This window comes from Sturnira hondurensis, unplaced genomic scaffold (assembly GCF_014824575.4).
Source record: "Sturnira hondurensis isolate 20B ecotype Veracruz unplaced genomic scaffold, ASM1482457v3 Scaffold0022908, whole genome shotgun sequence".
NCBI classification, from domain to species: Eukaryota; Metazoa; Chordata; class Mammalia; order Chiroptera; family Phyllostomidae; genus Sturnira; species Sturnira hondurensis.
The window spans coordinates 9966983-9993946 of NW_028095539.1; the positions used below are offsets into that span (position 1 = coordinate 9966983).

At 61.5% G+C, this 26964-nt stretch overlaps 1 protein-coding gene across 6 annotated transcripts in view; it reads left to right on the plus strand.

The window, feature by feature from the left end:
* Positions 1 to 26281, plus strand: part of EHMT1 (euchromatic histone lysine methyltransferase 1) — a 95944-nt gene extending 69663 nt beyond the window's left edge. For all 6 annotated transcript variants that reach the window (XM_037036958.1, XM_037036961.1, XM_037036963.1 and 3 more), the window contains 17 exons: positions 145 to 288; positions 1022 to 1248; positions 2307 to 2462; positions 3958 to 4040; positions 4983 to 5089; positions 6484 to 6606; positions 12545 to 12646; positions 13675 to 13779; positions 17007 to 17161; positions 17826 to 17993; positions 18179 to 18323; positions 18866 to 18943; positions 19783 to 19898; positions 20957 to 21043; positions 21409 to 21487; positions 25057 to 25232; positions 25383 to 26281. In XM_037036958.1, the coding sequence (XP_036892853.1) occupies positions 145 to 288; positions 1022 to 1248; positions 2307 to 2462; positions 3958 to 4040; positions 4983 to 5089; positions 6484 to 6606; positions 12545 to 12646; positions 13675 to 13779; positions 17007 to 17161; positions 17826 to 17993; positions 18179 to 18323; positions 18866 to 18943; positions 19783 to 19898; positions 20957 to 21043; positions 21409 to 21487; positions 25057 to 25232; positions 25383 to 25560 (2229 nt within the window). In that variant the 3' untranslated portion in view covers positions 25561 to 26281. The remainder of the gene's footprint in view (positions 1 to 144; positions 289 to 1021; positions 1249 to 2306; positions 2463 to 3957; positions 4041 to 4982; positions 5090 to 6483; positions 6607 to 12544; positions 12647 to 13674; positions 13780 to 17006; positions 17162 to 17825; positions 17994 to 18178; positions 18324 to 18865; positions 18944 to 19782; positions 19899 to 20956; positions 21044 to 21408; positions 21488 to 25056; positions 25233 to 25382) is intronic.
* Positions 26282 to 26964: the final 683 nt, after the last annotated feature.

The window sequence follows — 26964 nt, forward strand, 5'->3', positions numbered from 1 at the left end:
GGTGTTCTCATTTTTGCCAAGTTAACAGTGTGTGCAGATCACCCTCTTCTGGGGGACATGTGTCCTCGACCACACACGGGGGTGAGATCCCCCCGGACTCGCCCTGGCAGCCCCACTGCTGACTCTGCTGTTGTCTGATTGCAGCTGGGCCGGTGCACAAACAGCGTGGTCAAGCATGAGCTGATGCGCCCATCCAGCAAGGCGCCGCTCCTAGTGCTGTGTGAGGACCACCGGGGCCGGATGGTGAAGCACCAGTGCTGCCCTGGCTGCGGCTATTTCTGCACAGCGGTAAGCACCCTGCCCTCGCTGCCCACACAGGGCCTCGGCCGGGCCAGGCACCCTGGAGGTCTGCACACACACACACACATACACTCACACTCACAGACACACACACAGTGGGCTCCAGGAGCAACGGGGACCTGGCCAGGGCAGGGGCCTGGGCCCCTCCTCCTCTGAGCTTTGCCTGTGCAGCCCATGTCCCAGAGGGCACACTGTGCCTTCCGCGTCACCTTCACCTGCGGTTTCTTCTGGGCCTTTGTCCGCTGCCCCCTTCGCACAGCCCTGTGCCCGCAGTGCAGGTTCCTCACCCCGGGGCCCCGCCCTCCGCGGCTGCTGCTGCTGTGCTAAGAAAGCAGGAAGCTGCTTTTGTGGGTCTGTTGAGTTTGGGCTCCTCCTCCTCAATGTCACCCCCTTTGGGCCAAGGAGCGGACTTTCCTGAGACCGCTGGGTTACCTAAAGTGCCGTGGGAGCTGCTGCCAGTAGGGCCTCCTCCTGGCGCTCTGTCCTGCCATTCATATTCTGACCTGCTCTCTTGGGTCCTTCCTGGGACCTGGCTTGGTGGGCAACCTCCCCCCCCAGGTTTGGACAGCCGGGGCCTGGCCTCGACCTTGGGGGGCCAGGCCGTGTGGGCATTCTTGGGGAGGGCCGTGCTGCGCCCTCTCCCCCGCAGGCTCGGTCACACTCACTCACTTCTCTGCCTGTCAGCCCGACTCTGAAACAAACCCTCTCGTGTCACCTGCAGGGCAGCTTCATGGAGTGCCAGCCCGAGAGCAGTGTCTCACACCGCTTCCATAAGGCCTGTGCCTCACGAGTCAGTGGGGCCAGCTACTGTCCCCACTGCGGGGAAGAGGCCTCCAAAGCCAAGGAAGTGACGATCGCCAAGGCAGACACGACCTCCACCATGACCCTGGCCCCAGGGCAGGAGAAGAATGCCACGGGGGAGGGCCGGGCCGACACCACCACAGGCAGGTAGGCGTCCGCCCTGTCCCCTGGACTCCCCCCACTGAGCACACACCTGTGTCTCTGGCAGGAAGACACAGTGGGGTTCAGGTCCTATTGGCACGGGCGCAGGCCTCCCTCTCTGGCTCACACGTCTTTGCAGCAATATCACACTGTCCACATTGACATGAGGCCCAGTGTTCTCTGTGGGTAGCAGTTCTCCCATGGATAGCCATGTGCATCTAAAGCACGTGTACATGCTTATACATATCAGTATGTGTGCCTGTACGTGCCTGTACACCCACACTTGTGTTAGTAAACCTCTACATGTTGTCCATGCCTGTTCATGTGTACACACACTATGGAGTTTTAGTGTCAGCGGCTGCAGTCTGTGTTATGGCTTTATGTTTTAAAGGCCTGAGCTGAACACAAAAATAATCTAAGCAACAAGGGTTCCCGTTGGAAGCATATAATTTTCTTTCTGGAAGAATTAAGTAGAAACAGCTGGGAAACTTGCAGTGTTGGGAGGGGTCAGCGAGAAACGGAGACGAGACAGAAACACCGGGAGCTGGTGGCGGTGCCCTCTGCCAGCAGGGTCCAGCCAGCAAACAAAGTGGGAGGGAGCCTTTCCACCAGCAGCAAAGCCTGTCCGCAGCCAGTCAGGGGGCACCTTGTGGACGTCACACGGGTGCAGAGAGCGCTGTGAGGCCTCATTGAGGGCCGCTGGGCGGAGGCTGGAGTGGGAGGCGTAGCAGAGCTGAGTGTGGGTGAGGCGTCAGTTCAGTGCACTCCGAGTCCACTGGGGCCTTGTCTCTTGGGGGCTGTGGACTTGAAGGGTCCAGCTTGAGGCTCATGCCCAAAAGCAATGGGGACCCATGGCCTAGAAACCCTGGGAACAGCGTCGCTGCTGTCACTGTGACTTTTCTCTAGGACTTGATTCTGAGTTGGGACTCAGTCTGGGAGTTCGTCCTTGCTCCCAGGGGAGCAGTGTGCTCGGGGTGGGAGGAGGGGTGTCCCAGCCAACACCGTCCTGTGATTCCACTGGTCTCTGTACAACTCAGCATTCACGTGTTCCCTCCTCCCCAAAGTGTTGCTGGCCCTTCACTCGCTGAGGATGACAAGCCACAAAGCATGGCTACCCCGATACCCGAGAGCTTCGACCCTGCAGGGCCAGCTGGGCTGGCCAAGTCAGGACCTGGGAAGGAGACCTTGGAAAGCGCACTCATCGCTCTGGACTCCGAAAAGTAAGGACCACCTGTGTCAGGAATGCTTAGGGCCTCGGCTCAGCTTGGCCACACCCCACGTGTACTGCCCTGTGGAGCGTGCACTGGGCTGTCTGTCCACGCCATCCTCAGGCCTTCGCAGCCTCACTGCTGGCCAAGGCCCCACCTCCCCGGTGTCAGCACCCACACTGGGTCGAGGGCCTTCCCGGGAGGTCACTGCGGCACCGTTCGGCTTTCTCGTCAGCTTGTTTGTCGAGACAGCACATATGGATTTGTGCTATTTCGGTGAGTCATTTCGAGAGACTGCCTGCTGCACTGGGAGCAGAAGGTAACAGCTTTGAAGGCAGAACAGGGACCGTCTTGGTGAGGGTTGTGCAGATACCCGCCGCACGCTGCCAGCCTACTTCGGTGACCACACAGCCACAGAGCTGGTGCTGCTCAGCCAGGCCCTTGTCTCTGCGACAGAGGTCGGACCTGCCAGTCCCTCAGGCCTACCTGGCAGCCCTCTGTCTGCTCCACAGGAGGCCCAGTGTCCCTGACCTGTGTGCAGCATCCTCGTCCAGGGACACCACGGCCCTGGTGCGGGGAAGCCGAGTACCCGGCTCATCAGGCCTTAGGCCAGCACGCGTCCCCTTCCCCTAGGAAGCAGGTCCGCCAGCTGGGAAGGGCGAGTACCACCCCACTCCTGCTTTGAGGACGGCTCCTGAGTTTTGGGCCCTGTTCTTGGGCTGCGTGTTCTGTCCCTGCTGTGCCTGCTCACCAGGCCTGCCCGCCTTGCTGCAGGGCTGCATCTCGCCGGCTGTGACTGCCTGTTTCTGCCCGCTGCTGGGGCTGCCTCTAACTACATGCGCCCCGCCCCCGACAAGCAGAGTGCTCCCGGCTGCAGGCCGCTGGGCACGCCAACACTGGCCTGGAGAAAGCACCTGGTGTGCTGTGTGCGCCCTACCGCGTGTGCAGACACAGGGCTTGTGTGGCAAGAACCCTGCGTCATTGAGGCTGAGGGGCCAGGACTGAACCTCGGGCAGCATGCCCTGACCTCATGTCTGAGGTCAGCTCTGAGTCCCTGTCTGCTGGGGACTTAGCCAAGGATCACTCTCTCTAGGGCTCAGGAGACAACACACAGTTTAGGTGGTGGCGCTGCCCTTAGCTCAGCAAGTTGACCCCTGTGACCCTCAGGCAGCACCTGGCCCCTGGTCAGCCTTGCTGCATTGGGGAGTTCATGCTGGGGGAGCCTGAGCTGAATGTGTCCATTCGACCTCGCTTCAAGTCAGGAGCCCCGGTCCCAGTGGCAGAGCGCAGTTCACTCCGTCCCTGGGCCGACCTCGGCCTCTCGGCAGTGGGGCCCTCAGGAGCCGCTGTGCTGCTCCGTGTGAAGAAGCTGCTCTCCTTGCTCACTGTTAGTGGGAGACGCCTGCAGCGGGTGGGCGGGAGCCTAGACCCGGAGGAGCCATCAGGTGGGCGTGGCACTTGGCTGTGGGGGACTCGTTGGTGACACTGTCCTGCGTTCTCCCCACAGACCCAAGAAGCTCCGCTTCCACCCGAAGCAGCTGTACTTCTCTGCCAGGCAAGGGGAGCTGCAGAAGGTGCTTCTCATGCTGGGTGAGTGCCTGTTCTCCCAGGGCCCGCGAGGGCGGGTGCCGCAGCCTTCCAGTCTCACGGGGTCGGTGCCGCTGCTGCCTCTGCTGCCCTGGCGGGTGCAGCCAGGGCGCCCAGCGGGGTGGCGCCAGTGCCCACTGTTCCCGCTCAGTGTGCACGGGACGGGGGGCTGGCCTCTGACCCTCACTCTGACAGGTCGGGTGTGCTCACCGAGAAGAGCGTGCAGGGCGGGCCACTGGGGCCAGAGCCACTCCGCCTTTGCTTTTCTTCCGTCCCCGTAGCAGGGGTGCCTGCTGTGTGGCCTTTGGCCTTCACACTGGCCACAGAAAGACAGTGATCTGATTCTGTCCTCTCGGCTCTGGGCTCGATTTCTCTGGGTTGAAAAGGGTGACTTAAAAAATCTCTTTGTTTCCCAGTGAATAAGGAGAGAGGCTTAACAATTTACTTTTAAAAAACGTGTATTGAGTGTTGACTGTAGTGGCACTTTAGTCATTTTCCTCCCACTTCTGGCCATTGCCTCTCTGCTCTGCGGCTGGTCCGTCGGCTCAGTGTCCCCTTCTGGCCACTGGGAGTTGTGCGCACCCAGCATGTCTCTGTTGGGGCGCACCTGGACGTGCTCTCCCGAGTCTCAGCTTGGGTGGGGAGGCTGTCACCAGGACCAAGTGACGACACAGAGCCCCGGAGAAGTTACTGGGGCCCAAGTTAGATGGGAGGTTCAAGGGAGCGGGTTTGTGTCGACGGGTAGCTTCTGACAACATAGCCATTTGTTGGCATGATGGAGACTTGCGTGAGGCTCCCTTTGAACCTGGCCTGGCCTTCCAGACCCAGCCTCTGTGGCTGCTCGGCCCGTGGGGCGTGGCGGGTTGTCCAGGTGCCTCCCGACCATCTTTGTGCTGGGAGGCAGCGCCGGCCTGGAGGTAATCAGCAACACCCATCTGTTCACAGTCGATGGCATTGACCCCAACTTCAAGATGGAGCACCAGAGCAAGCGGTCCCCACTGCACGCTGCGGCAGAGGCCGGCCACGTGGACATCTGCCACATGCTGATCCAGGTGGGCCGCGTGGATCAGCGTGAACAGCTGAGCAGCTTTGCTTAGGTTCCCAGGGAAAGAGATTGACGGGTTTGGTCCTGGAACCCAAGAGTGCGGGTTTGGGAGGTTCAGCTTTTGGGGAGCTGTCCTCCCCTGGGCCAGCTCTGGCTCTATACACTTGCTCAGCCCTGAGGCAGCTCTGAGAATGCCCACCCTGGTCCCCAGTGGGTGGCACCCTCACACTCTCAGGCTCCTGTCTGCTGGACACAGCGAGCATTCTGTCCCTGAGCCCTGAGCCCTGAGGAGTAGTGCGTGCTCTGTTTCGTCTCCGTCCCGCTCTCGCTGAAGTGCAGTGGGCCCTGTCACATGGGGCTGTTTGAGCCTAGGTGGCGGCCTCAGGTCCTGCCCCTGGCCAGCCTTGTGCTTTCACTGTGATTTTCAGTATCATGGAGAAGTACTGCCAAGTGCAAGCCCCCCGTTGGTGGCTGCACCTGGCCCTGGCTCTGCTCTGTACAGCCAGGCTCGCTCCTGCTGAGTGGGCTTCTCACTCTGCACCTCGCCTTGGGCGGGTTTTAGAGTTTATTTGTGCCAATTAGATGCTGTGGAATTTTGGCTTGACTTTGCCCTCAGATCGGGCCATCCGTCCTTGGCTTTGAACTCCCGTGTCTTAGAAATCAACCTTGTACCCGCTGCTTCCGTGGCTCCAGCCTCTGACCTCTGACGTCTGACCCTGGCTCTGGAACCAGTGAGGTGGGGGCTGCAACTCTGCACACAGCCAAGTCACCTTCAGAGTCCTTGGACCACCTAGTCTGTTTTGGTTTTTAATTGCTAAAAGTAGAAACAATACTTACTTCAGCCTGTTTCGTAGTAAATGTTTATTTTAAAACTAAGTATTGTTCTTTGTCCATCAGTTTAGGAAGTTTGACATTCTATTCCCCTGTGGGAAGAAGCTTTTAGCTGCCAAACTACTGATTGGCTTGGAGCCTGGGACTCAGGGCAGGGTAGGGGCTTCCCCGGGCCACGGACAGACCCAGCAGCATGTACTGGCCCGCGCACCTCTTTGCCAGTGCTCGCCCCACTGGAAGGGGGCCGGCATGCCGGGGCGCAGCCTGGTGTTCTGCTTGTCTGGCCGCAGCATCGTGGGGCCTCCCGCCTGCCCCGCTGGGCAACCCTCTGCACCCTTTCCTGGCTGGCTCTCATTTCTAATGGTGTTGCTGTTAATGTTCTGTGAATATTTTCTACCAAATTAATTTAGAAATGAAACTGCTGTTCTTGAACTAAAGCTCTGACGTCACCAGGGGGCCTGTGAGGCCTTTCCACTTTTATGTGTCTGGACCGTGTGAGTCACTAGGTCCTCACCGGGGCTGTGGCTGCAGCGGCAGCTGCCCACACACCAACTCTCCCTGTCTCACCAGGCAGGAGCGAATATCGACACCTGCTCAGAGGACCAGAGGACCCCGCTGATGGAGGCGGCAGAGAACAACCACTTGGATGCCGTGAAATACCTCATCAAGGCTGGGGCCCTTGTGGACCCTAAGGTGAGTGTCTCTCACCCTCCTGCTCCGTCCACCTGTCCTCAGACTCAGTGGCAGGGCCAGTGCCCTGCGGGGCATCCACAGGAGTGGTAGCCGCTGGCCATCTTCCAGTTTCCAGGAACCGTTGGCTCAGCGAGCTCCGGGGCCTGCAGACAGCGCAGTGTGCCCTGGGCCTGCCGTGTGTGGGGGTTCCTCCATCTGACACACTCTCCTGCCCTGTGGTTACCCGGTGCAGTTCGGGCGAAAAGGGAATAAAATAAAGGGCATCCCATTCAGAAAGGAAGAAGCAGAATGATCTCTTCACAGATCTCTTGATCTTGTGCGTGGAAAACCCTGAAGAGCCCACAGAAAGGTGGTTGGGACTGTGGAACTGAGGAATGCATTCAGGAGAGGTGGGAGGCAGGACACTGGTATGGAATCATCAGCTGTGTTTCTTCACACTTGGTGGTGGTCAGGAGGTTAGGGAAACAGTTCCGGTTCACGAGAACATCGAAAGGGACCATTTGCTTAGGAGTAAACGCAACCAAGGAGGTGGAAGGCTACAAAACAAACGCACTGGAGGGAATGAAAGGCACAGAAGGTCAGGAGACACGGTGCTGCTGAGGCGTAGGGACCGCCCAGAGCGACCTGCAGGGTCAGCGCCGTCCGGTCAGCGCCCTACCGTGTTTCTCCCAGACACGGCCGTGCACCTCCTGAGATCCAGGTGGGTCTTGGGGGCCCTGCACGGCCCAGACGACCCTGAGCCAGAACAAAGCCGAGGATGCAGACTGCCTGGTTTGCAGACTCGCTGCGAAGCTGCAGGGTGGAGGTGCTGGCTGAGGTCGGACCTGTGGGCCCCGGAGTGGGACGGTGAGCAGAACAGACCTCGAGCACATCAGTGGCCACTCCTCGGGGAAAGGGCCGGCCTTCGGCTGGACACCCACCTGCAAGGGTGAAGTTACACATAGAGTCTCCGTGACCCTCACCCCCAGTGCACACCGAGGAAGCAAAGAGGGGGCCAGAGCAGACATTCGCACACCCTGCTCACAGCAGCAGCATTCACGGCAGCCCAGACAGCAGCAGAAGCCTCGGGGGGGCCATCTGTGGGTGATGGGTGAGCCAGAGGCGGGCCGTCCACACAGCGGCATGTCATTCCACCTTACAAAGCAGGGCATTCTGACACCCGCTGCAGCCCTGGGGACCTGGAGGACGTTGTGCCAGGCACAGAAGGGCAAGGGCTGTGTGCCTCCATCTGGGACGGACATGGGACCCGCAGATGGAGAGACTGAAGTAGGTTAGAGGTTTGGGGTTGGGCGGTGTCGTTGCTAATGGGCACTGAGTGTCCATTGGGGTGACGAAGGGGCTTTGGTGGCTGTCCAGCCCTGCAGTGTGATGAATGCCACCAAGTCTGCACCTCGTGTGGGTAGAGTGGCAGGTTCTGTGTTGCTTGTCCGTGTGAGCACGAGAATGTAGGCAGGAAGACGTCACAGCCTTGCATTTGACACACGCATTTGCCAGTGAAAGCAGTTCTCGTGTCCGTACTGATCCTTCATTTCCTCTTTCCCATCAAATTGAATCCACTTTCCTGTCATCAAGAATTCTGTGACGTTGTTTTATGTGGCCGCTTGGGGTTTCCTGATGTGACTGTGTCAGCTTCGTCCTGTGCGTTCTACCGCAGATGCTTCCCCAGCTGGGTCCTGCACGTGGTTGCCTCCTCAGGATTGGTCCGGCTGCAGCACAGCTGGGTGAAAGCATGCCGTCGCTTCGGGCCCCGGTCCCCCCGGGTCCCCCCGCGTCTGCGCCGAGGCCGTCCAAGCTCTGGTCCCATGCTCAGACAATGGCAGCAGCTGTGTGTCTGTACGGAAATGTTCACGGTTCAACATACGCATTTGGCGGTTTTACTTACTATTTTGTTTAAGGGTTTTACTTATTTATTTGTTTTTAGGGAGAAGGGGAGGGAGGAAGGAAGAGGGGGAGGAATGTCCACGTGTGGTTGCCTCTTGCGCACCCTGCCACCAGGGACCTGGCCTGCAACCCAGGCCTGTGCCCGGACTGGGAGTTGAACTGGCAACTCCTGGTTTGCAGACCGGCGCTTGGTCCACTGAGCCGCACCGGCCAGGGCCGTTTCCTTACTGTTGGGATTTGCTTCTGGTCCAGTGGTCAGGTTTCACGTGCAGTTGCTCACATTTGTTGGGACATTTCTCCACCTCGTGTGCAGTCCTGTGGTTCGGGTTTGGTGGCGCCGAGATCTGGAAACCTTGCATTTTTCTGCAAATGCCTGTGTGACTGTTCGGTAGCTGTTACCAGCCCCATCCATTGTGATGCTGGTGAGCTCCGCCAGGGGACGGTTTCCTGGCTCCAGCACAGGGGCCACCACCCCAGCCGCGTCCCCCTGAATCAGCCTCACAGTGGCAGCCAGAACCATCTGCACAGAGGACGGGCGCAGGTCTCTGGCATGGATGGCTCCTGAGTGAGCGTGATGGTGGAGGGGGCCCTGTGGGGAGGGTCACAGGAACGACCTGTCTGAAAACAGTGTAAGTGATGTCAGACCAGCTAGCTATCGTTCAAGTCCTGGAAAGAGGAGAGAAAGCCAGAAAAAGTAACCATGTTGAAGGAAAATGGTTGTCCATTGCCCAGATTTGATGAAAACCCTCAGGACTGAGGCACTCGGTCGATCTCAGGCTGGGTAAGACAGGTATTGCCTCACTGCATCTGGTCTGGACCGTCAAAGCCAGAGATGAAGAGAAATTTTAAAGCAGTCAGACGAAACCAGCAGGCTGCCTCCAGGCCAACATTAGGAAGAGTCCCCACATGAGCCTGGGGGGGCCCCCCGAGACGAGGGGCAGGAGGTGGGGCGGGCCGTGTTCTCTCTCTGTCATGTGGGTGGGCTGTGTCCCGGGAAAGACCCTTCAGGGATGCTGGGATGCTGGTGGGAGGACACGTTTTCAGGTGATTCCTCAGCAGGTTTGCGCGGAGGAAAGCCCAGCCCTGGGGAATGCATGAAAAGCCCCAGAGATGGTGAATGAGAAAGATGGCTGTGCTCTTTCAATTTCTTAAAAGACAAAGGGCTATTTAAAGTGCAAATGAGGTTATATATAGTGTGGAGTTTACAGAAAATTGGAGGTGAAATACAGGTGACCTTTTAAACAACACGGGGCTTAGAGGTGCCGACGTCTGCCCAGTTGAAAACCCACGTGTGCTTCCTGCTTCCCCAGAGTTAAGGGCCCCTCACTGTCCGGCGGGGGCGGGACTGACTCCAGGACACCCTGCTGATAGCGAAGTCCATGGTTGGTCAGCTCCCTTACATCAGGTGGCTGGGAACAGAGCAGGCAGTGGCCCTCCACACTCACAGGTGCCCAGTCGCCACCAAACACACTTATTGACCTGGCATTGAACTCACAGACGCAAAATCTGGGGAATGGGAGGGCCAGCTGTGCACCTGTTTTATTAAGATTTTATTCATTTCTTTTTAGAGAGGGGAAGGGAGCAAGAGAAACTGCGCTATGTGGTTGCTTCTCGCATGCCTCCTACTGGGGACCTGGCCCACAACCCAGGACTGGGAATCAAACTGGTGACCCTTCAGTTCTCAGGCCAGCACTCAATCCACTGAGCCACACCAGCCAAGGCTGTATATTTGTGTTTTACAGTCCGTGTATAAGTGGACCCATGCTTTTCAAACCTGTGTTGTTCAAGGTCAAGCTTATGTGACAGTGTATGGAGGGGCAGCCGTGAACAGAACCCGACCGCCCACTGTCAGGCAGTCTGATCTGTCATGAAAGGCCAAAGACTGATAAAGATCGGGTGTTGTAATCCCCAGAGAAAGTACTAAGAAAATAATGTAGAAGAGGTTAGCTTTGAGGAAATGTTTTAAACTAGTAAAGGAAGTAAAATGGAATGCTGGGAAGTATTCATCTGACTAAAGGCAGGAAAAGATGAATAAAAACAGACAGGACCTTGCAAGGTGATAGGTCTAAAGTGAAGGGTGTCAGTCGCTCCGTCACATGTGGAAAGGGTCAGTAGTCCAGCTGCGGGCAGGAGTCCGCGCGGGTCAAAAGCAGGAAGCCGCTGGTATAGTTGGGCTCCCATTCGGTACCAGGACCGGGCAGGGGGGAGAAAGGGTGGAGAGCAGAAGTGCGCGTGGTGGATGAGAGAGGCCGGGCTGCAGAACTGTTACAGGTGGAGAGGAAGATGGGCTATCTGTGACCCCAGCATAGAGAAAGCTTCAACAAGACCCAAAGAAGGACGAGAATGACCAGTTGGGTCGAGTGCATTCACAGAACTTCTGTTCAAGAAAAGACATTGTAAAGTACAGGAAAGGCTACAAACTGAGAGGACAGTCTGCCACCCTGGCAAAGGATTAACACCCAGAAGTCTGTAAGGACCTCCTGCAGATACTGCAAAAGCATCCAAAAGAAAAACTGGGGAAGAGGGCATGCCCACGCTTCCTGGGAGAGAGAGAACAGTGGCCAGCAGACACGGGAAAATTGCCTCCTGTGTGAGTGCCACGCACACAGGTTTGGTAGCACCGAGTCCTGGAGCGCCCTGGGGCTGCTCCTGGGGGTGAGCAACACGGCACACACCGGCATGGCCGAGACTGTGCTGAAACTCTCTCTCCAAAACTGCACCCCTGGGTGTGCGGATCCACGGCCACCCCTGCCCCCGGGAGTAGGGGAGTGTGCAGTGGTCAGTGTGGCCTCAGGTGGTGGAGTTGGGAAAACACTGTTCTGGCTGGGAATGTCTGCCTCAGTGGGAACAAGTGACCCTGTGCTGCCTGTTTTCTGCAAAGAAGAGTCTCAGAAGGCGGGCTGCAGGGCAGGAGAGGCAGAGGATGGACCACCATTCGTGGGCACGTGTGGCACCCGAGTGGTGAAGGGGCGACGCAGTGGGGCTGGGCCCTGGGCTGTTCCCAGAGGTGGTAGGTGGGGGTCCCGTACTGCCTGTGGGTGAAGGTGGGCTCCGGTGCCTCACGCCTCTCTCTCTGGTGGTCGCTCGGTTGGAGTGCCCCAGCTTCGTTCTGCTCCCAGTGAGCCCTCGCCGTGTGCCGGCTGGACGCTGCTGCCCGGGGCTCGGCCCGTGCTCCCACCTCTTCCCAGCTTGGGACGTCTGCGGTCTTGCTCCCCGGGGCGCGTCCCCCCACAGGAACACATGCTCAGTGATGGGTGCTCACACCCAGGACCTCGCCTGGAGGCATGCTCGGGAGAGACAGGGCCGCACGAGACACGGGCGGCGCAGACAGGGCCGCACGAGACACGGGCGGCGCAGACAGGACTGCGCAGGCACAGCAGTGGCATCCTGCGGAGAAGGTGGTGACCGCTAGGCTCCCCTAGTCCCTCTCAGAGTGCCCGGGTCTGACAGAGACCCTGGGTGGGTGGCTTTCATTCCACTTTGAGATAGTTCAGTTAACGGGGCGTTCCCGACCTCCTTGAGGAAGTGGAGGTGAAGGCTGACGGGAGCTGTGTCTGCAGCCGCAGGAGGCGGGACGAGGCCAGGCCTGGCTGCATGGGCGTCGGTGACTGGGTCATCGGCATGGCAGCACACGAGCCCGGGGACACCCCCCCCCCCCGAAGGCAGCTGTGGTTCTGGCATGCATGCAGTATGGAAGGCCTGGGATCGTCTTGAGGTCCTGCTGGGTTGGCCCGTGGAGGGACAGGCCAGGCATGCTGGCCACGTCCTGCAGCCCATTGGACTGTGGGGCAGAGAGCAGTGATGGCCCTCAGGTACATCTGCAGGTGTGCCCTGAGCAGGGGACCTCTGGTCTCCTGAGGCCCTGACCCATCAGTGTCAGGAGTCGGGGTCAGGGCCTGGCGGACAGGGCTTGGACTCCTGCCACGGGACCTTGGGAAAGGCCTGCACCCTCTCCGCGCAGGTCGCACATTTCAAAGGCCCTGCCCTTGTGGCTGTGATGCAGGCCTGACACCCCGAGTTCCATGAATCTGGGGACCTGATGGTCTTTCTGTTGCAGGATGCGGAGGGCTCCACCTGTTTGCACCTGGCGGCCAAGAAGGGCCACTACGACGTGGTGCAGTACCTGCTCTCAAATGGACAGATGGACGTCAACTGCCAGGTGGGCCCCGCCCCTCCCTGTGCTCCCAGGGCTCCCCCTCCCACTCGAAGCTGCTCTGCATGCTCGTCCCCTCGGCCACCTCTGCACTGCAGCCTAGGAGCTCGGCGGTGTCTGCATTGAGATGCCTGACCCCCGCTAGTGGGCCCTCGGATCCTGGTGTGTCTTCCCCCCAGCACTGGCCATGGTCTACCCCCACCTCCTCCCATGCTTGCCAGCTGTTGCCCACCTTTCTGTGCCTCGCAGTCAGTGTCCCTCAGTGCAGCGTGTTGTGCCGGGGAGTGCCTGACACCACGGAGGGCTCCCTGCCCCTCCACAGGCCACTCCACTATCCTTTCTTGCTACCGCCTCGTGCCCTTGGTGTGACGTGTGCCTTGCCTCCACCTTTACAGGGCGGGACCCACCTCCTCTGCTCTGTCCTGGCGCCCCGTCCAGTTTACTTTTCCATTTGCCACCCGACGGGGCTTGTTTCTCCTCTGGGGCTGGGTGGCTCTAGGAGGCCGGCTTGTGTCCCCTCTGCCACGTCCTCAGCACCTGACTGTGCCCGCAGTCGGCCTGCAGGGAGTCACTTCAGCTGGGAGGCTGCAAGTCGCAGGGAACTGGGGCGCTGGGGGTGCAGAGTTGCTCTGGGGGGGGGCCGGCCTTCACCTGCTGCACACCTGCCCTTCTTGGTGTGAGCAGTGTGTCCCGGACCCTGAGGAAAGGAGCCACAGGAAGCCACCTGGTTGGTGCCACTGTCGCACCAAGAGGGAGCTGGCCAGATTCTGTGTCCTTGGTCCCCGTCTATGCCTGTCCCTGGACGTCTGTCCACATGTAGCGTGTGGCTGGCTCTTTTGCTCCATGCTCAGAGCTCCTGTCATGGGCACTGAGGGGTCAGCAGCCCCTGTGCCTGCGGCACCTCCCCCAGCCAGATCACAGGGTCTGAGGGTCGGGCCTGGCTGCCACCGGCGACTGTGCAGGCCCAACAGCGCCTGTGCTCACCATTGCCTTCGGGAGCGGGACAGGTTTCTAGTTCTCGCTTTCGAAACCAGGATGATGGCGGCTGGACGCCCATGATCTGGGCCACCGAGTACAAGCACGTGGACCTGGTGAAGCTGCTGCTGTCCAAGGGCTCGGACATCAACATCCGGGACAACGTGAGTGTCAGTGTGGGGCTCCGGCCAGCCCTGCATGGCCCTCGGTTCCATGGTGTGGTTTTGTGTTAGCCAGTTGCTGGCTGCAGCCTCGGGGGCACATCTGAAGTGCAGCCCTGTCACCAACTCCCCTGTCAGTGACCAGGACCTGGGGATTGGGGCACTGCCCGTGCCTGGGCCGGTGGTGGTGTGGTGCTGGTTCCTCTCAACTGCCCCCTGGGGGAGGAGCAGGCAGAGGCCAGGCTGGGATTTCTGGCCTGTCCGAGGCTCGTGACTTGATCTGGACCCGAGGTCGGCCTGCGGGCCACGTGCATCTGCCTGGGAACGGGGCTGGGGCCGAGGTGGAAGCCGCCCTGCGGCACTGTCGCCGGGGCAGTTCGGGGCCGGGTGGCTGAGGCCATGTGGTCAGCGCTGGTCAGACTTGTTTCCTAGGAGGACTTCAGGGTCCACCGAGTTGGGCGGAGGGGCAGGGGAGTCTGGGACTGTCCCCGTGGAGAGCGGGGGCTTCCGGGACAGGCAGGTGTGCTGTAGCCGTGTCCACGCTCACGGAGCTGCCTCCGTGGGATGCCTGACCACAGCCCCTCTAACGACGGTGAGACGAGTGCAGGCCTGGCCGACACGAGCCTGCTGTGAGCTCCCAGCCAGGCCCTGAGGGTCTGGGGGCTGCAGCAGGGTCCTGAGAGGGGCTGCGGCAGAGATGCTGCAGGGGAGTTTGGTTGAGGGTCAGCGGGAAGGGACATGGAGGCCACCGCAGAGAGGCACCAGCCTCTGCCTCCCTGTCATCGGCTTCCCTGAAGCAGCACGGAGAGTCATAGCCGAGAACAAGGGCCAGACAGACGGCTGCTCACCGGGTGGGGGTGGGGTGCAGCGCAGGCCTCCAGGTTCCTTGCTGTCAGCCACAGGGCCAGCGGGGTCGGGGGCGGAGGCTCCGACGCCTCAGAAGCATCGATCAGATCGAGCGTCCACTTTAATACGAGAAGACAGCTCCGTCTCAGTTTTCTCTGCGTCTCGTTGGCCAAGAGCACGATTTGAAGTGCACGGCTGGGAAAGTGCCAGCCTAGAAGCCCCCCGTCCCCTGGCAGTGACCCTCACTTCCTCCCAGAAGGCTCCTCCTGCCACCAGGTGGATGTGTTCGCAGATGTGGGCCCAGACTCAGGGCGTCTGAGCCCCTTGTTTCCGTTGGTGGCCCTGTGAGCCTGCGGGACCGCCTCAGCCGGGACTCTGCGTGACGAGGCGGTCTCTCTCGGGGCGCGGCGTGGAGTCCAATGTCAGGACAGGCATGTGTCAGCTTTCTTGGGAAACTGCTGTCCAGGCCGGCTGCTCCCCGCGTTGCCAGCTCAGTCTCCACACCCTCCTGGCACCGCGGGTCCGCCCTGGCCTCTGGTTCAGGTTTACTGCGTCGCCTCTCGGCTCCCTTGAGCACCGGGAGTGCATGTGGGTTCCAGCACGTCCTCTCTGGCACAGGCGTGCACCTCACAAGCCCCCACGGCCGTCTCATGAGGAGCAGATGCTCCACTGTGGCGACGCGCGGCTCAGAGGTCACTCTTCTGACCCCGCGCCCCACAGACCTGCCCGCGTCATCTCTGTGCTCTCAGGTGTCGTGTGGGCGTGCGGCTGTCCCAGCGCCTTCACTCAGGAAGCCACCCTTTCTCCAGAGATGACCTGGCTCCTTTGTCAGTGGCCAGCCGACCTCAAGTGCAGGTCAGCCCCAGGCTCTTGTCTTCCTCTGGCCACTGCGTGTCACTTGGCTGGTCCTCTCAGCTGGGAGGTGACCCGGCTTGTGCCGCCTGTCCACCTTGGCTAGCAGCGGAGGTGCCAGCGTGCTGCTCTCTGGTGTGTAGCCAGGCCGGCTGCCACAGTGGCTCCCAGGAGATGGGGGCCTGCTTATGANGTGGCCAGCCGACCTCAAGTGCAGGTCAGCCCCAGGCTCTTGTCTTCCTCTGGCCACTGCGTGTCACTTGGCTGGTCCTCTCAGCTGGGAGGTGACCCTGCTTGTGCCGCCTGTCCACCTTGGCTAGCAGCGGAGGTGCCAGCGTGCTGCTCTCTGGTGTGTAGCCAGGCCGGCTGCCACAGTGGCTCCCAGGAGATGGGGGCCTGCTTATGAAGTCATACACTGTTCTGGTGGGAAGAAGAGAAAGGGGCCCTGAAGGAAACTGCACTTTGCTCAGGAGCTCGCAGATGTGAGGACGACAGAAGCCAGAGGCAAGATTGGGGAGAACAGGTCCGAGGGCAGTGTCCAGGAAAGGAAGCCCAGGGCGGCCCTGGAGCTCTGGGTGCAGCACAGTGGGGCCTCAGAGGCCCGGGTGGCCCTGCTGGTAAGGACGAGGACACCACCCTGCTCGTCCCTGCCCCGCTGTGTCTGCCTGAAGCTCCCTGGGCTGAGGGTGGGGAGCGCACTTAACATGGAGTGGGGGAGGGGCGGAGAGCCCCGTGTGGAGAGGCGCTGGGCACCTGCCTGGGCCTGGGTGTGCAGAGGGCGTGCCCCCAGTTGGCACAGCAGGAACCGGGACCCACGGGTCTGGGATGCTGAGACTCCTGCTGCAGTTCCTGAGGGGCAGACGGAGCAGACAGCGCTTGGTGGACTGTCGTCTGGGCCTTGGGTGGGCGTCCCGTCTGCGGGGGAGCTGATTGTTCACGGGCTCTGTGGCGTCCACTGGCCTGGTGTTCCAAGGGAGATGCGGGTGAGCTCGGCCAGTGTGGGGGCCCTGCTGCGTGATGGGGATGGCGGGGACGACCGCCAGGACAGCCGGGTGCCGGGCGCCGCACTCCTGGCCTTGTCCTTTCCAGGCATCGGGAGAGGGGTTGCGTCCCCTCGGGTCCACGGTGAGGTTGGGCACCTTCCCGTGTGTGTCTTCTCTCCCGCCTCACGTCTCCTGCTCCTGGGCCCTTCCTGGCAACACGTTGTGACAACACAGAGCGTGTCTCTCTGCACAGCCAGCCCTTTGGCTTTTCCCGTACTTGAAGTTTTTATTCTACAGAGGCTTCTATGAAGCAAAACTCAGCTGAGTCAGAGTTGTCTGGTTTTTTCGAGAGTTACACTGGTGTTACCTTGTCCTGAGGTTGTCAGGGACGTTCCCCAGCGAACGGGATTGTTAACAGTGGATAGAAGCCCCCGCACACATCGCATGCGTGTCTCTGGTGGTCGGGTGCCAGTAGATAGAGGGGAAAGCAAACGGCAAAGCAGGGACACCTCTGGGCCCTGCCCCCAGCCTCACACCCCGCCCCCACAGGAGGAGAATATCTGTCTCCACTGGGCGGCCTTCTCAGGCTGCGTGGACATCGCCGAGATCCTGCTGGCTGCCAGGTGCGACCTGCACGCCGTGAACGTCCACGGGGACTCGCCGCTGCACATCGCTGCCAGGGAGGACCGCTACGCCTGTGTGGTGTGAGTGCCGTGGGCTCCCGGGTCTGTAGCCAGCGGGCACTTGCAGTTCAGGGCGGGTCTCCATGAAGGAGCCCCGGGAGTTTTGGTCAGCGGTGGCCCAGGGGACAGCCCTCGGTGGGAGCCCTGTGGGAGTGGTGTTCCGCAGGGAGGGCAGCAGGGCTGGTGCTGGCTGCGAGGAGCCTTCCACTTCCTGAGGCCTTGTCCCATGTCACACACCCCTGAGTGTGGCCCCTGTGCTCATCAGCAGGACCTCAGCAACCTGCATCACCTGGGAGTGAGGGGAGGTCCCTGGGGTGGGCACAGCCCTCACGTGGGGCCTGTGGCTCGGCCACTGGGTGCACGGCCGTGGAGCGTGCACTCCTGCTGTCACCGCCGCCACCCGTTTACCCGTTGCCGCTGTGCGGAAATGCCAAGTGCCTCACACCCTCTTCCTGGCCAGAAAGCAGCAATGGCCGTGGACTGTGGTAGGCGAGGACAGGAGCTGGGTTCTCGGTGGTGCGTGAGGGCCAGCCTGTGTGGGAGCGCTGGCCAGCGAGCGCTCCCATCTCAGGATGAGTGCTCCAGTGTTCGGTGTTTGCACCGGTCGCAGTCACTTCACGAACCTCGTCTCCCTGCCTTCTGAGTCACGGTCCGAACGTCTGTCGGCTCTCGGTTTTCCTCGTAGCCTCTTTCTTTCTCGGGACTCAGATGTCAACCTGAAAAACAAGGAGGGGGAGACGCCGCTGCAGTGCGCGAGCCTCAACTCTCAGGTGTGGAGCGCGCTGCAGATGAGCAAGGCGCTGCAGGACTCGGCCCCGGACCGGCCTGTCCCCGTGGAGAGGACCGTCAGCAGGTGCGCGGCACCCAGGACCCGGTGGCCTTGGTGCCCGTGGTCAACCAGGGGGGCATGTGGGTCTGTGACGAGAGTTTCTTGCTAAGCGGCGACACCCCCCACCCCTACGCTCAGTGGTGGCCCTGTGGGTCCCCTGCCCCAGTTGGGTCATCGGAGCAAAGGTGACGCCCCTTTTCCTGTGGCAGGGACATCGCTCGGGGCTACGAGCGGATCCCCATTCCCTGCGTCAATGCCGTGGACAGCGAGCCGAGCCCCAGCAACTATAAGTACGTCTCACAGAACTGCGTGACGTCCCCCATGAACATCGACCGGAACATCACCCACCTGCAGGTCTGCGCGGTGGGGGCTGGTCCTGTCCTCTTGGGGCAGCAGCGGGGCCAAGGGCCCCTGGAGGCCCAGAGCTCTGGTGGCCATCTCCCACTGATAGCCAGAAGTAGGCACAGGTCCCTCCAGAAAGTGCAGCCCAGGTCCCCGGTCCCCAGAGGAAGAACTGAGCGTCCCCAGTGAGTGGTGGTTCGAGGGACCGTGAAAGGAGAGGCACCTATGCCACACGCCAAGGGTCCCGCCTCCGCATCCATGCCCATGCCCTGGGGCCCCAGCCCGGCCTTTGCTGGGAGTGTGGTCAGTGCAGCCCTGCCCGCCCTTCACCGCCTGCCCCTCCTGGGGTCCTCACCCAGCACCCGTGCCCACATCCTCTTCTTCCTGGGGTCCCGTGCTACCCCTGGAGCCCTAGAGCAGTGTGCAGAGAGACCCCGCCCCTCCTCCCCACAACTGTCGCTTTCAGAAAGCACATGGCCGATGAGAGCCAAGCGGAGTGGTGTGCAGGGAGAGGGCGTGCCCCGCGTGTGACCGCGCCCCGCTGTCCCTTGCAGTACTGTGTGTGCATCGATGACTGCTCCTCCAGCAACTGCATGTGCGGCCAGCTCAGCATGCGCTGCTGGTACGACAAGGTGAGCGCCACCCCACCGGGCCGGCTGGCAAATCTGCTGGGGTGGGCGGCCCAGCGCTGTCCCCTCCTGTTGCAGGGCCGTGCGGGCAGCCGTGGGAAGGAGCTGCTGCTGGTGAAGCAGGTGTGGAAAGGCGCCAGGGAGGGGCAGCAGGCGCAGGGCTGTGGGGACAAAGCCGGCTGTCCGGGAGTGGACAGAGGGTCCTGACCTGAGGGGCAGGGGGGCTGCTGATGAGCTGGCCTGGAAGCAGTGGAGCACACGGGAGCAGGGCTGCCCCAGCCCATGCCTGCAGTCGGAGCCCCAAGCGCCCTTCGCTTTGGGAGCTCTGAGCTCACTGGTGGGGGCAGGAGCCAGGGTGTCCTGGGAGCAGTGGGGACGCAGGCTGCGAGGGGAGGCCACAGGCAAACATGTCTCTCTAGAGTCAGCTTCAGAGGAGAGGGGGGTGTGAGTGTGGGGACCTGTCCTGTGGTGTCCGAGTGCTTGTCACAGTGAGAGGTTGTGGCATCGTGGGCACAGCTAGGGGGCTCACGCCCTGTAACGTGTGTGTGATGTGGACCCTGGTCCCTGGGAGAGGGGGAGACCGAGGTTCTGGGAAAGCTCCAGCTGTTCAAGGCAGTTTCTACTGAAGCCACTGGGGCCGCAGACCCGGCACCTTTGACCCTTGTGTGTCGCCCCAGGGGTCTCACAAGAGGGCAGACCTCTGGGGGTTCACAGGGCTCAAGGCCGTGCGGCTCTGCAGGCCCCCACCCCCTGCAGGGCTCCTGGTGGGAGGCAGGTCGGAGCAGCGTGTCGCTGTCTGGTGGGCACGTGTGTGCAGGGCCCTGATGGCACCTCTGCCCCAGGACGGCCGGCTGCTCCCCGAGTTCAACATGGCAGAGCCGCCTTTGCTGTTCGAGTGCAACCACGCCTGCGCCTGCTGGAGGACCTGCCGTAACCGCGTCGTGCAGAATGGCCTGCGGTGAGTGGCCTGAGCCCCGGGTGGGGCCGCAGAGGGCGGCAGTGCCGGCTCGAGGACGGCCAGGGTGTTGAGGTGTCGCCGAGCCTTGTGTCCGTCACCCGCACATGTGTAGAGGTGTGCACACTTGGGGATTGACTTGGAGCCCTTGTTCTCTGCCAAGGTCAAGGTCACAGGTGGGTGTAGTGGCCAGTCTTGCTTCCTCCCAGCTCAGACACAGCTCTGAGGCCTGGAGGATTCAAGGGCCTCAGTGAGAGGAGCTGAAAGCGGAGGAGTGGGCTTGGCCCAGTGGGGCTGGCGTCACTCCCAGACACTGGGTGTCCTGAGATTCTCTGGTGGCCACACCAAGACAGCATTCTGGCACAGATCTCCCGAGCAGCATGGACCTCTGGTCCTAGAGTCATGGCAATGGCCTCCTGCAGTGTCCCCTGTCCCCCAGAGCCAGGCCCAGACCCCATGTCCTGGTCCGCACCCCCACCCCCCCCACCCCCACTGCATGGGCCCCTCTGGGCGAGCAGAGACGGAGGTGTAAACCGTCCCTGCTCGCCCAGAGGGGACGGTTTACACCTCCGTCCCTGCAGCCCACTGTGACCGGCCCTCCTTCCTCTGCTGTTGTGTGTGGCAGAAAGGCCTTTGGGGCGAGGGCAGGCGTGCCCGTCTCCTGCAGGGACCCCCAGACATGCCAATGGGCAGGTGGGGTGCCTGTGGCTCTCGGTGCTGGGGAGGGTCCCTGTTGCCTGTCCTGTTGCCGAGCTGACGCACATCATAGCCTGTGGTTGGTGGAAGGCTAGCCCCTTTGGGACCCACTGTGACCCAGGGGCTCAACCCAGGGTGGTCTGCGTGTCACAGGTGGGGAAACTGAGGCGCAGAGCAGGCCAGGGTCTGTGTTCCAAGTGTTGACAGGTGACTCCTGAGGAGTGAGGACCACAGGCGCATGGGCCACCCTGGGGTGTGCTCCTGGGCCGTGTGGCGTGATGGAGCGTGATTGCGGAGGTGGCCCGTCTGGGGTGTTGGGAGCTGAGGGCCGTGGCCATGGCATGAGCACAGGCCCTGTTTTCCAGGACGAGGCTACAGCTCTACCGGACACAGAGCATGGGCTGGGGCGTGCGGTCCCTGCAGGACATCCCCGTGGGCACCTTCGTCTGCGAGTAAGTGGGGGCCCGGGGCACCCAGGCTGTTGTAGGGCTGGGTGGGGTGGGCGCAGACATGCACCCTGCCAGCACAGGGTCCGATGCTTTGCCAGGAGGCTCTGCGCCTGAGCACTGGGCCCACCTGGCTCTCCTTCTGCTCCCTCCCCCTGCCGTCACTGGAGGTGCTGCCATCCCCACCAGTGATGTCTGGGACTCTGGTCAGACACAGGGCTTCTGCATCCCCACCGTCTGTGGCCTCGGCTGAGTATTGGCTCAGCCACAGGCAGTTCTCATAGGCACGGCCACAGCCAGTGGGGCCGTATCACGGCTCCCACACATTCACTGTGCAGTCATGCAGCGATATGCGTCTCCTGTCCTCACAGGTATGTGGGTGAGCTCATCTCCGATTCTGAGGCCGACGTCCGGGAAGAAGATTCTTACCTCTTTGATCTGGACAACAAGGTAGTGCGTTCTGAGGGTTTGGGCACATAGAGCAGACTGCCACTGGGCCTCGGGGACATGCCTGTCCTGGTGGTCCTGTTTAGCACAGGCCTCCCTGTGCTCAGGGCCTGGAGGTCATCCTCGTGGGGACCCCTGACCCCGGACCGTGTCAACCCTGAACCCATGCCTGTCATCCTGGGGTATAGCCTGCAGCCACCAGGAGGGGGACTTGTGTGCAGGGACCTGCAGAGCAGCAGGAGCCTTGTGTGAGGGACAGGGGCGTGCCTGGTGTGTGTGTATGTGTGTGCGTGTCCCTGGCTGCCCTGCCGGGAGCAAGGACATCAGCCGCCCCACCGGCATTCAGCCTGGCTCCTGCTCCAAGGGCCTTCCGGTCACTGGCGATGGGCGCACAGCTCAGGGCAGTGGGAGTAGTAGGGCCTTCTACTCAGGACTCACCCCGTTGGCTGGTGTGCACCCATGTGGACGCGGTCCTCCGCCCCGTGACCCCAGTGTGTACGCGCGTCAGTGCGTGTTGGCCACAGGAGATGAACACTGCCCCCGTGACACTGGTGTTGAGCAGAGGTCCCTCGGCGCTTGTTTGCTTCCTCATGAGGTCTTCTAGCAGACGGGCTTTCTCTCTGAGTGTGGCTACTGACCTCTGACCTCTGTGAGTGCCCATGCCAGTGGGTCTGTGGCTGAGCTCTGGGCGCGGCAGTCACACTCTTTCATGACACAAGCTGCCCTCCCCGCTCCACACACCTGCACCATCGGCTGTGGGACTCGGCACCGCTGGCTGGGGAGGTGGCCCCTCTGCTCTTGGGCCCTGCCCTCCACAGGCCATCCTGGTCTTGTCCTCGTACCCCACGCTTCTGTGAGGCCACGTGCCTCTTGGCAGATTGCAAACCCCAACGCTGGGGTGGGGCAGCGGTGAGCTCACAGGCTGGTGCGCCGGCAAGGCTGCGCCTTCCCTGGTGTTTCGTGAGCTTGTCTCAGTCTCCCGCACCCCTGAGGCCTGTGAGGGTTTTCTGTGGGGTGATGTCGTGTGTTTTTAGTCAGATGGGTTTTCTTTCAGTGAGTTTTTGAGTTTTTTTGAGTTTTCTTTTTTGGGGGGGCCAACTTTATCATGAGTAAGTATCAAGCGTCTGGTTTTCGTTTTGACAGCCGTGTGCACCACCTGGGTAGTCACTGCTGCACGCCCTGTGGCCCCGAATCCCTGGTGCCCGCCAGCCGCAGCCTCTGCCTCCCCCGCTCAGGTGTCCTGCAGCTGCACTCTCACCTGCTCTGCCGGCCGCTCCCCTTGAATTGAGGGTGGGCATGGCCCCCACTGTTTCTGCCCCAGAACCGAGTGGGGGTTGTTTCTCAGAGAAACTTGGACGGAGCAGCACAGACATCTGAACACACACAGCGAGGGACCTGGGGGGTGGGCAGAGGACAGTGTGCACGCAGATGGGCGAGTGAGGCCTGGCAGTGCTGTTCGCTCCAGGACGGTGGCCTCGCCACCGCAGGGTCTGCACAGAGGCCTGCACCAGAAGCTCCACAGCTTTGAGGAGGCCTTCCTACCCAGGCTGGTGCTGAGCGGGAAGACCGGCGGGTGTCCCTGGCCATTAGGGGATTTGGGCCTGTTCCCCACATGCTGTTCTGCGTGGTGTTGGGGCTTGTGGGTTTTCTGCACTGAGAGGGTCTGGTCAGTGACTGTCGTCTTCTTCTGATGCTCGTCTGTCCCAGTGGCCAGTGGGCCCTGCTGGGACAAGCTCTGCTCTCCGTGTGCGCTGCCTGGAGACCTTCCACCAGCGCTCGGCTGTGCCCTGTGACACCAGACCTTTTCCCCCGCCCCGTGCAGGGACCTGCAGGGTCCAAACCTGCCGTGCCTTGTTCAATGCTGGTGGCATCACCAGCCCAGGACCTGCTTTTTGGGGGACAGGGCTTGGGTGTGCACACTGCTAGTGTGTTCACACTGACGTTCCCCAGTGGAGCGGACAGCACAGGGCTCTCCAGCCCCTGGGAGTTCACGCACACACAGCACGAGTCTCGTCCTGCCCCTGCGGCTTTGGGGGCAGCGCCCGCCAGGCCCGGCCCGCGGTGTCTGCCCATCTCGGCCTTGCTGCTCCACTGTGTCCATGTGTCGTGACTGGTTAGTTTCTGGGATCTGGTGTCTCTTCAGTTTGTGTGCAACACTCACACACTTCAACAGAAAAGTCACCGGGAGCTCCGCGCTCAGCTGTGCTCTCTCCTGCTGTTTGGCCCCTGCCCCACTGGACTGCACGAGTCCCCTCGTGTGGTGGAAACACAGGCGATCCCCCTTGGGTCCTGTCCTCGCCCTCCCGGGGCGGGGGTGCGCGGCGCCCCTCCTGCTGCCCAGGCGCCACCTTGTCCAGCTCTGCTGGTGAGCCATTGCACACGGGCGTGTGGTGGGTGCTTGCTGTGTCTCCCCCCACCCCACAGGTGCTGGGGCCTGTCAGCCACCAGGACGCTTGTGCGCAGAAGACCCACCTGCTTCTTGCTTCCCTGTCTCTGCCGAGACACTAGTCCCTGAGGGTGTTGTGCTCGGGTCACTTTGCTGAGGACCTGTAGTGGCGGTCACAAGCTCAGGGCAGGGACTGCGGGTCGTCTGCTATTCAGACGCATCGTCCTCTGGGTCCTCGTAGGCGGCACAGGCGTTTCTGTAGTGTATCCCATCCTCTCAGGGTGACTTCAGTCCCTGTTCCCTCCTGGCTGCCCCCAGCCAGGCTCGGGGTCAGGCCGAGTCAGGACCTTCCCAGCTGTTCTGTCTGGATTCTGCACGCCAGGATCTCCTTGGGGCCTCGGCCTGTGCTTGGTCTGGACACAGTGCCGCCCCCTCACCTGGCCACCTTCCTGTCCCGGCCTCTGCCCCAGCTTCCTGGGTGGGGTCTGGCTCAGAGCTGCCCTTCCCTCCCTGCAGAGGCTGCACCTGCGTCACAGGCCTGCTCTGGACATGGGAGGGGCTTTGAGACCCTCTAGGAGGTGCTTCTGCCCAGGCCGCGCCCTCTGTGCCGGCTGGTTCTCACTTCCTCCCTGTGGCCAGGCTTTCTGCTTGGGTCTCTGGGGCCCCTGCCTGCAGCTCCACGGGTGGCTTTGCAGGGCTTGGCTTCTCGTTCTTGGGACTTCCCAGAGGAACAGCAGGCTGGTAAAGGGCCCGTGGCCACACCAGGCCCCTTTCCTCTGCCTTTCTCCTGCTTAGCTCGGTGTTCCTTCTAGCTGGGGGATGCCAGGAAGGGGGTGGCAAGGTCCTGGTCCCAGGCTGCACTCATGGGGCAGCGGGGGGGGCGGTGTCCGGAGTCCTGTTGCTCCGTCGTGATCCCTCTCTGGCATGCACAGCTCCACCCCTCGGCCCCATCTGCCCAGAGCACCCTTCCCTCCTCTCATCACCATCTAAGGAGCCGTGTGGCCCTGTGTCCCCTCCTGTGGTGCTGAAGGTGCTGGAGCAGGAGAGGACACTGTTGGTTGGCGGCATCCCCCCCTGACCACCCCTGGGGACGGCTGCATCCCCTGTGCTCCCTCTGCCCCTGTGTCCTGGTGGCACTGCAGCCCTGGGTCACACCGTGCCCGCGCCGGCCGCTCTCGCCCTGCAGGATGGGGAGCTGTACTGCATCGATGCTCGCTTCTACGGGAACGTCAGCCGCTTCCTCAACCACCACTGCGAACCCAACCTGGTGCCCGTGCGTGTGTTCATGTCCCACCAGGACCTGCGCTTCCCCAGGATTGCCTTCTTCAGCACCCGCCTGATCGAGGCCGGGGAGCAGCTGGGGTAGGTGGCACCTCCTCCCCAGCCAGGGGCCAGCCACACATGCGTGCAGCCGGACACAGGCCTCGAAACACGGACCCGGGAAGGGCCGCCCAGATGGGGCTGAGGGATCCTCTCCTTGTCCCCGTGGCCTCAGCTTTGCTGTCTTCCCAGGTTCGACTATGGCCAGCGCTTCTGGGACATCAAGGGCAAGCTGTTCAGCTGCCGCTGCGGGTCCCCCAAGTGCCGGTACTCCAGCTCCGCCCTGGCCCAGCGGCAGGCCAGCGCCGCCCAGGAGGCCCAGGAGGATGGCCTGCCGGACACCAGTTCTTCCAGCACCGGCTCCCGATGAGGTGCCGCCCGACGCCGTCCTCGCTGCGGTTCAGGGGCAGGAGGTGCTCGTGGCACCGGAGGGCCGTGCCAGGCAGAGGTGCTGAGCCGGGCCTGCACGGGGAGCCGCCCCCGGATGCTGCCGTGCACACCGGCATGGCCTCCTGTGTCTCTGATGGCGGCTCTGTCGTTCCCGTGTACCCCATTGCCTCTCTGCTCCCTGTGGTTCCCATCCCACCGCTGGGCTGGTGGGCAGCGTCCAGTCGGCCCAGGAGCCTCCCTTTGGCATCCACCGAAGCCACCCTCACCCGCAAGCTGCTCCGTTGGACCCACCCACCCGCGGTTCCAGTCGCTACACATACACCGTCCCCCTCACCGTCTGAGAGAGTTTGGGCCGAGCTGCCACGGGTGGAGAAAGTGTGGGTGTGCCTTTGAAGAAACCCCACGTCTGGTCCTCTGTCAGGCCCGCGCACTCTGCCCCTCCCGGGGCGGACACCCTGCTGCCCGCCCGCGCGGGCCGGGCCGGCCCCTGTCGATTCCGAGTCCCATGCTGTGATGAGGAGTGAACTGATTAATTTCCTACCGCTACCGAACATTAGGACAACGAAGAATAAAACACAAACCACAGACAACGGTGCTGATTCTGGTGTGGCCTCTACTCACCATGTGAAATAAATATCAACTGTACAAAGAGAACAAAGTGATTTTAGAATAAAACGCAGGAAAACTTTTTTAAAGCATTAGTCTCGTAGTGTGGATAAACTCGCCATCACCTTTTGTGTGGTGGCCTGCGGGTCATCCCTTTTTTTTGGCATATACTTTTTTAAAGACTGTAACTAGTGCAGTAACAGTGGGGTTTTTTGTGCAACTTCTAAAACATTCATAATGCAGTCATGTTTATTTTTTTCTGTTAAAATGTTTTTGACAGTTTTAAGAGCAGTCTTTTGGCTCAAGACCATTTCTTGTTCTGTTTTCAATGAAATCAATAAAAAAAAGAAACACTCCCAACGAGGGTTTCACTGTGGTGTCCTGTTCCAGGAGGCTTCTCACGAACCCCTGCCCTTCCTGGGTGCGTGGCGCTCACAGCCGCCCTCGCCCGGGCACTCATCGGGGCGTTTGGGGGTCTGCGTGCCTGCGTGTGGTCGGGACACCCGTGGCAGCACCAGGTGAGTCCCCAGAGTCCGAGTCAGATCTGTGCTGGATGGGGACGGGGACACGGCCACCACGCCTGTGCGGGCCTGTGAGGACACAGCCTCGTGCTCCACACAAAGTCACCAGTGGGCCATTGTCCCACGCTGTACTCACAGCCACCTGTGCGGGACCATCCATCCCAAGTGGACGGTGCTGATGTCCCTTTCCTTGGGGCTTTGTGGGCCGGTAACCCGTCCGGTGCACAGGGGACAGGCAACAGGAATCAGGACCCAGC